We start from the raw sequence: 9378 nt of genomic DNA on the forward strand, positions 1-9378 counted from the left end.
ATTTAAGAGTCATTTCTCTGATTTATCATGATGGATTTTGAGGGTAAATTTCCTTTTCGGCTGCGTTCACACAAGGCGTTTAGATTGCATTTCAAAACACAATGTTAACGCAATGTAATAAGGTAAATCTCCTCCACTGTTGTATTATGTTTTGAAAAGCAATGTAAACGCCACGTGTGAACGCAGCCTAAAGGGAACCGCACAACCTGATACAAATACAGTAACTTACCTGCAGAAGTGATGGCCGGCAAGTGACTGTGTACAGATTTCTCAATCGCTGCAACCTAAACAATGGGTTTGGTACTGATCCTGGTCCTGATTGGGATAGGAATAAGGATGAGACATATTAGTCACTGTATATACTATATACTTACTGGTAATCTGCAGGTGACCTGCTTATTATTGTTACCCCCATGACTGATGGGACCACTTCCGATCCTAAAAGCAGGGGTCCGGCCCTCACTTATCAATATTCACCCACAATCACTGCATTAATTACTATAGATTCAGAAATTACCGAGATCTGGGCTCAGGAAGCGCAACTCCTCTGTCTGTCTAATCTCTGGTACGAGAACTGAAGCAGCACAGGAAGAACCGGAAGAAGCTGCAGGAGACATGAGCGTGGGATTGTGGTGACGTTAGTGAGGGGTGAGGTTTGACATGGAGACCCTTAACCATCATCTCTACTCATAGGGAAGGGGTACAGAGGAGTGTACAGAGGCATGTACTTACCTCGAAAATCTCTGCTCTCCTCTTCCTCCACTGCTCTTGCTGCAGAAAGATGAAATATGAGTGACATCTCTGTCCGGATACACACCGGAACAACAACCACCATCATCCCCCATTTCCCTTAAACTGCATTAACCCCTTAAGGACGCAGGGTTTTTCGGCTCATTTCTCGCTCTCCACCTTCAAAAATCCATAACTTTTTCATTTTTACATGTACAGACCTGTGTGAGGACTTATTTTGTGCGTAACAAATTTTATTTTCCCGTAATGTTATTTATTTTAACATGCCGTGTACTGCGAAGCTGAAAAAAAATTCTTGTGGGATCAGTTTTTACGACTTTCACTCTTCGCTCCAAATAACATGCCTGCTTTATTCTTTGGTTCGGTGCGATCGCGGTGATACCAAATTTATCCAGGTTTTATTGTGTTTTAATACATTTTCAAAAATTAAACGAATGTGTACAAAAAAGAAAAAAATTTTTTTTCCATCTTCTGAAGCTAATAACTTTTTCATACTTTGGCGCACGGAGCATTTTTTGCGAAATGAGCCGACGTTTTCATTGCTACCATTCTGAGGTCTGTGCGACATTTTGATAATTTTTTATTCCATTTTTTATGTGATGTAAAAAGGTGTAAAAGTCGCATTTCGGACATTTGGGCGCCATTTCCCGTCTCGGAGGTCAGCGCCGGCCGTAACGGTTTTTATATTTTGATAGATTGGGCATTTTGGGACGCGGCGATTCCTAATGTGTCTGTGATTTTTACTGTTTATTATGTTTTATATCCGTTCTAAGGAAAGGGGGGTGATTTGAATTTTTTATTTTTTATTCATTTTTTTTTTTCTTTTTTTTTTCACTAATTCTTAGACCATCTAGGGTACATTAACCCTAGATGGTCAGATTGCTCCTACCATATACTGCAATACTTCTGTATAGCAATATATGGCATTTTTGCAGCTCATTCATTACAATGAGCCACTGGCTCATTGTAACGAATCTGCAGAAGCCATGTAGCCTTGTGTCAAAAGAAGACCCGAGGCTACCATGGCAACCGATCGCCGCCCCCTGATGACGTTCGGGGGCGCGGAGATCGTAATAAAGATGGCGGCGCCCCCGCCATCTTTTAAATGCCGCCGGCGACTTTGCCGGCGGCAATGAAAGGGTTAATAGCCGCAATCGGTGCAAGCATCGACAGCGGTTATTAGCGGTGGGGGTTTGCTGCAATATGCAACAACCCCCACCGTTGTATGAAGAGGACTCAGCCCGTGAGCCCTCTTCATACACTCTTTATACCTCTGCAGTGAGCACCCTCTAGTGTCCTCTACAGGTAGAGAGAAAGTAAAACTCACGTCTTCTTCCTGCTGCGTCTCTGAAGACACTTTGGTGTCCACCACCTGCGCCTCGGCCTGAAGGAAAAATTAAGCAGATTAATCCTCTGTATCTGTATCAGTCTAGAAAGTTCTATAGATGAAGATTGTCCTTGGTCATGTGCTGTGGAGACTGTGATTGCAGGAAGTATGTGCCCCCCACATGTCGTCCTCCCTACACCCCTCACTTACTGGGTAGACGGGCGGCTCGACCCCACCTCCTCCTCCTCCTCGGGTTCATCTTCCTCTTCACTATAAGACAAAGAACATATATGAAATCTTTATAAATACATCAAGATAAAAGTCTTCTCTCTAACTGAAAAGGTTAAAGGTCATAAAGTTTGTGACCTCTTTCGCTGTGTCTTTGCCCAGGTTATAGACTTACATGGTGTCCAGTATAAAAGATGGAACCGTCCGGATCATCCTTATCCTAAAATAGAAAACACATCACCAGTTACTGGTGCCAAAACCAAAAGTCCCAAACCAGCCTCATATGTTCCCCATATATACCCCTGTGCCCCCATATATAATCCCCCTGTGCCCTCATATATAATCCTCTCTATATATATATGACCTGTGCCCTGATATAACCCCCCTGTGCCCTCATATATATACCCCCTTGCGCCCTCATATATACACCCTGCGCCCTCATATATAATCCCCCTGTGCCCTCATATATACCCCTGTGCCTCCATATATATATGCCCTGTGCCCTGATATAACCCCCCTGTGCCCTCATATAACCCTCCCCCCCTTTGCCCTACTACAGAATGAGCCCCTTGCATACAATGTCCTGTACAAAATAGACAGATGATGTAATTACCGTATCGGGGCTTCGGATCCCAGCACTCGCCACCACCAACTGTTTGGGGAATGTGATAAGATACATGAGGTATACAGTATATATATATATATATATATATATATATATATATATATATACAGGTCCAGATATTCTCATTCGTAGATGCGATACGATAACAGAAAGTATTTCCACAGATGCAGCCAATGGGATCCCTGATGTTCTAGGCCCAATAACTATTACATCAGTGAGAGGATTCATCTCGGCTTGTGTCAGTTCCCAGAGTCAGGAATTTATTTCCTTCTACCCTAAATCCACGCCATGTTGACCCTGGACTAGAGCATTAAGAATTAGGTAGAATTAATTTGGGTGCCGGATATACTAAAGTCCGGACCCTATTATTATTATATCCAATGTACACTAGCACCGGGGGGTGGGGGTTATGTGGCCCCCTTATACGAGATAATAGTGCCGGGTCCCTCTGTGCACATTCATTTAAGGTTATTTGCATTCCTCATCTATTGAGAATGTTTATATGCATGTTAGTCTGTCTGATTTTATTTACACATACAATAAAAGTTACGTTCTAGTCTGCCACTTTTCTCCCCTTCTTTTCCTTGGTATATACTAGTGGTGTACACCTGGGCAGCATTAATTCTGGGGTATTGGGAATACTATACAGTAATGGGATTGGTGCATGGTGCCCCCAGTCATGATGAATCCCACTCCGCATTTACTTGTCTCATGATATAGATGTGTGATGTACTTACTCCAATGTCTCTGCATCCTCGTCCTCCTCCTCTTCATCCTCACTGTCATTCCAGATGTTTCCATTTCTCACCATCTTCTTCCAATCCCCCTCCTCTTCCTCACTCTCCCTGATGTTAAACACCTCGACCAGCGTCTCCTCCACCTCCTCTTCCGCACTCTCTTCCCCTCCGATGTTCTTCTCCGCTCTCTCCCACAACTCCTGCTCCAAATCCTCCAACTCCCTGATGTTAAACTCTTCCACCTCTGTCTCCTCCACCTCTCCGATGTTCTTCTCCGCCATCTGCCACAACTCCTCCTCCAACTCCTCGATCTTAAAAACCTCCACCAACGTCTCCTCCATCACCTCGTCGTCCTCCATTCTATAAATAAATACGACATTAAGTCTCATGGACGTACACAATGATCTCTACAGACAAAGAGATGACATTTATCAGACATTAGTGGACAAGGGAATAGAAGTCATCCCAAAACCATCAACTTGTACCCAGAGCACAACCTAAGTCCAGAAGGTACAAAATATACTTCCCTTTCCCTAGTAAGTAAATAATAAAGCAGCTCTCAATATACAGCTGGCAGTCACCACTAGAGGGAACTCACTGTATATGGGTTTGGCAAGGGCAGCTGTATACAGTGAGCTCCCCCTAGTGGTGGCTGCAGGAAAATACTTGATAGACCAGGGGAAGGCCCCCTCTCCCCAAAGGCCCCATAGCAGTGACATCACCCGCCTCTATAGTAGACACACCACCGCCCTCCTCATCCTTCTGGGCCCCCATATATCTATAGATCTCCTCTATAAGGAACATTATCACACATTGTACAGTCATAGGAAAGATGGACTTACCGCAAAAATCACACAATCACCAACCAGCTCCAACACTGTAAAAGATGAAAAGTAAAGAAGTGGCCATTATTGATGAGGAGGGGACATGATAGAAGACAATAAAGGACACAACAGTAGCAGAGGATACATAAAACTTACCTCCAACACCTACAAAAACCCTCAGAGGGCTGGAAGTTCCGCAGCTTCTTATATACCTGTGGGATGTCATAATGTAGGGGGAGGAGCCAGCAGAATATTCCGTGATATCACAAGCACCAGCAGATTGCTGCATCCTGATTGGTCAATGCAGCCAATTATTATGCGTGATGTCATGATGTGTGGGGGAGGAGCCAACATCAGCACAGCCAATCGCTTGTAGAGGAGATGAATACAATGTAGTGGATCTATAGACGGGGTCATTGTTTTGTTATTATTCTCTGGGTCTGTTGTAGCGTCCTGAGCAGGGGCCATCACTTGTGGCCTTAAGAAGAGGAAGGAAGACCAGTATGGGGGCCATTACCACTATAGAAACCATAACAACTGATATGGGGCCCCAGGAGGGACAAACAATGTACAGGCAGCCATCGCCACATACATTGATGATCTAGACATACACATGTACTATGGGGCTCAGCCTCTCCCTGTTACACCCAGGGCGGCCATTACTGTAGAACAAGTGACTCCTATCATGGTTCTGGACCTGAGCCCCCTCTCTATCAATGTAACTAAATGCCTCAAGGCATTTAGAGACCTAGATGGACCTCCCTCTTCTGCAAAAAAATTTGGCAGCATGACATTGCCCCATATCATTATGCCCGGCCTTCGGGAATATTGTATTGATAACAGCTACAAGCTGATATCTCACATTTATACAAGGCCTCATGTACATGATCGTCGTGTACAGGTGCGTGTAAAGTGGCCCTGGAAAAAAATGTAAAAGTGGGCGGCGTCACAACAAGTAGGTGTGGCCATGTGATGTGGGTGGAGTTACTAAACTTGATAGCTGGTCTAAATCAAAATGTACAGCCCAGAGAAAGAGACACACACTGCCTCCCTTATACAGGAATATTGCTTTTTTTTTTTTTTTTTAAAGAGCACAACTTAATACTGACTTATATATACATAGACGAAAACTACTACAATACCTTCTTTGTTAACCGCTTATCACCGACACTAGTTTTCGGCTTAATGACCAGACTTGATTTTTCAAATCTGCCCTGTCTCACGATAATTGGTTATAACTTCGGAACGCTTTAACATATCCAGGTGATTTTGAGAATATCTTCTCGTGATACATTGTACTTCATGTTAGTTACAAAATTTAAGTGATAAGTTTTGCGTTTAGTTCTGAAAGAAAGTGAAAATTTGGCAAAAGTTTGTAAAAATTCTTCATTTTCCAAGTTTGAAATGTTCTGCTTTCCAGACAGGAAGTAAAACTACCCAAAAAGCTTGATATTTAACATTTATGGAATGTCTGCTTTATGCTGAGATGATATTTTATGCATCCTCTCATTTTTCTAGGATGTTATGAGGTGCAGAACTTTAGGTGCCATTTTTCTCATTTTCATGAAAATTGCCAATACTCACATTTTAAGGGACAACTCAGCTTTCAAGTGACTTTGAAAGGCCTAAATAATAGTAAAACCCCATAAATTGCCCCACTATTGAAACGTGACCCCTCAACGTATGTAAAACAACTTCTATTAAGTCTATTAACCCTTTAAGCGTTTCACATGGGTTAAAACAATAGGACCTGCAATTTAGAAACTTTCGAATTTTTTTGGAAAATACATTCATTTAGGCCACAACTGACAGTTTCAGAATAATTTAAATGATGAAACGCACTGCAACGCTTGATGCCCAATTCCTCCCGAGTGTACTGATACCACATATGTGGTGGTAAACTGCTGTACGGGCGCATGGCCGGGCATAGAATGAATGGAGGCGCCATTCACAGCAGATTTGTATTGTCATATTGTACAACGTATAAATTTTAATTTTCTTTGGTAATGTGAACATATGAGGGCTTATTATTTACGGGCTGATATACAATGTATATATAATTCATTCTGGGGGGTCTTAAGCTTATTCATGAGATTTTATTAACTATTTCAAGGGGGACACAAACAAAATCATCAATTTTTATTTTGGATTTTTAGCATTTTTTTTCCCCCCGCTCACCGTAATGTAAAAATAATCTTTTATCTTTATTCTCTGGTTCACTACGATTGCGGTGATACCTCATTTATATAGTTTTTCTCATCTTTGCTCAATTTTCCTGAGCAAAACCAATATTGGAGAAAATCGCATTGTTTTTACTATTGACAACTTTTTAGGGCCATAACTTCTGTATTTTCTGTTGTCAGATCTGTTTGAGGGCTTATTTTTTGCGAAAAGAGTTGTTCTTTTCAGTCGTATCATATTAGGGAACGAAACTTTTTTTGATCACTTTTTAGAACATTTTTAGTGTTTAGTGTTTGATGAAAAATTGTATATTACGGGAATTTTTTTGAGTTTTTTTTACGTCGTTCACCGAGCAGGTTCAATATTGATTTAGATCACGCGGTGATATCAAATATGTACGTGTTTTTGCGTTTTATATACTTTATTTGCATTTTATGTGTAACTGGGGAGATTATGGGACTTTTATTTTATTTATTTATTTAATTATATTATAAAATGACTAAATCTCTTTTTTTTTACTTTTTTTACATTTTCTTCTTCTTGGCTTCATCAAGCGATCATCCGATCACTTGTTCAAGCCTTTACACTGCAATACACTTGTATTGCAGTGTATACTGTAAGTAACTGAGCATGCTGTGTTACACACAGCCAGGTCCTGCCAGGAGGCGGAACCCGGCACAGAGAGGAGCCGACAGCCTCGGGTCACTCGTCGGCAGGAGGGATCAGATCCCCCGGTAAGCACACCGGGGGGGTCCGATCCACGGGGGACACACTTGCACGCTGCGGTCATGCTTGACCGCGGCGTGTAAGGGGTTAAACACCCGGGATCGGAGTTTTTCTGATCCCGGGTGTTAGTGCCGGGTCTGGGCTGTGATAGCACAGCCCGACACCGGCACTTGCAGGACCCGATGTCCCGAAATCTTCTTCTGACGCAACGCCATAGAAAGGCGAACGCGTCAGAAGAAGTACCCTTAATGACCGCCGTAAAAAGCCGATACAGTGGTCATTAAGGGGTTAAACAAGAATATAACTACTATAATACTGCATTTTACGTACAGGAATATAACTACTATAATACTGCCCCCTATGTACAAGAATATAAATACTATAATACTGCCCCCTATGTACAAGAATGTAACTACTATAATACTGCCCCCTATGTACAAGAATATAACTACTATAATACTGCCCCCTATGTACAAGAATATAACTACTATAATACTGCCCCCTATGTACAAGAATATAACTACTATAATACTGCCCCCTATGTACAAGAATATAACTACTATAATACTGCCCCCTATGTACAAGAACATAACTACTATAATACTGCCCCTATGTACAAGAATATAACTACTATAATACTGCCCACTAGGTACAAGAATATAACTATTATAATACTGCTGCCTATGTACAAGAATATAACTACTATAATACTACTCCCTATGTACAAAAATATAACTACTCTAATACTGCCCCATATGTACAAGAATATATCTACTATAATACTGCCTCCTATGTACAAGAATATAACTACTAAAATACTGCATTTTATGTACAGGAATATGGCTACTATAATACTGCCCCTATGTGCAAGTACATAACTACTATAATACTGCCCCCTATGTACAAGAATATAACTACTATAATACTGCCCCCTATGTACAAGAATATAACTACTATAATACTGCCCCCTATGTACAAAAATATAACTACTCTAATACTGCCCCTATGTACAAGAATATAACTACTATAATACTGCCCCCTATGTACAGGAATATAACTACTATAATACTGCCCCCTATGTACAAGAATATAACTACTATAATACTGCCCCCTATGTACAAGAATATAACTACTAAAATACTGCATTTTATGTACAGGAATATGGCTACTATAATACTGCCCCTATGTGCAAGTACATAACTACTATAATACTGCCCCCTATGTACAAGAATATAACTACTATAATACTGCCCCCTATGTACAAGAATATAACTACTATAATACTGCCCCATATGTACAAGAATATAACTACTATAATACTGCCCCCAAGGTACAGGAATATAACTACTATAATAAAATAAACAAGAGGAGAAAAGCGTCCTTCGGCACCAGCTTGAGTAAAAATCTTGAAAGTTTATTAGTATCAAAAAAGAGTGATTAAAATCGAAAACATAGTGAAAAAATAACAAAACATGATAAAAACATGTTTGTACAAACAGGACTGGGTGACGCGTTTCGGACCTTTACATTTTTAGCGGTCCTTACTCATACCTAGCAAGCATATAGACTGACCAACATTTAAAGCCCAGATCACATGTGAAAGACCTGCCTCCATATCATGTGACAGGAGGAAACGCCCAGAGGTCATGTGACTAGTGAGTGCAAAGAGAGACATGGATAATATGAATGTGTAGGTAAATTACTAGATAAGTTAGGGCGACACTGATAGAGAGGAAGTATAGATAAGGAAAAGAGGTAGAAATATAAACGAAAATAGAGATGTGGAGCATGAAATTTGGCCCCGCCTCCTAAGTTGTGACAGAAGGAAAAACGCCCGTCAGTCATGTGACTGTTTAGGGCTTAAGACTTAGCTATATCTTCTGTTCCTAGGTTAGGAGGGAACGCCCATAAGTAATGTGGCCCTTAAGAAGGGGAGTAACAGTTGCCATGATGATGTAAGCTGTAAACATAAAAATGTTT

General features: G+C 41.1%; 1 protein-coding gene across 1 annotated transcript; it reads right to left on the reverse strand.

Annotated features, from left to right (window-relative positions):
• Nucleotides 1-229: 229 nt before the first annotated feature.
• Nucleotides 230-4598, reverse strand: LOC140119388 (uncharacterized). The gene is made up of 9 exons (XM_072138359.1): nt 4510-4598; nt 3668-4027; nt 2919-2957; nt 2481-2525; nt 2288-2347; nt 2078-2134; nt 733-771; nt 518-604; nt 230-315 (listed from the first exon to the last, which is right to left on the reverse strand). Exons 2-8 carry the CDS (start codon nt 4024-4026, stop codon nt 556-558), a joined length of 648 nt encoding a protein of 215 aa, XP_071994460.1. The 5' UTR covers nt 4027; nt 4510-4598; the 3' UTR covers nt 230-315; nt 518-555.
• Nucleotides 4599-9378: the final 4780 nt, after the last annotated feature.

Source organism: Engystomops pustulosus, chromosome 2 (genome assembly GCF_040894005.1).
Source record: "Engystomops pustulosus chromosome 2, aEngPut4.maternal, whole genome shotgun sequence".
In the NCBI taxonomy this organism is placed as follows: Eukaryota; Metazoa; Chordata; class Amphibia; order Anura; family Leptodactylidae; genus Engystomops; species Engystomops pustulosus.

Coding starts and splice junctions, on each gene's coding strand:
- LOC140119388 (XM_072138359.1), bottom strand. CDS start 4,026: ATGGAGGACGACGAGGTGATGGAGGAGACGTTGGTGGAGGTTTTTAAG. Junction 2,958..3,667: donor GAGGATGCAGAGACATTGGA/GTAAGTACATCA, acceptor TTCCCCAAACAG/TTGGTGGTGGCGAGTGCTGG. Junction 605..732: donor GGAGAGCAGAGATTTTCGAG/GTAAGTACATGC, acceptor TGTCTCCTGCAG/CTTCTTCCGGTTCTTCCTGT.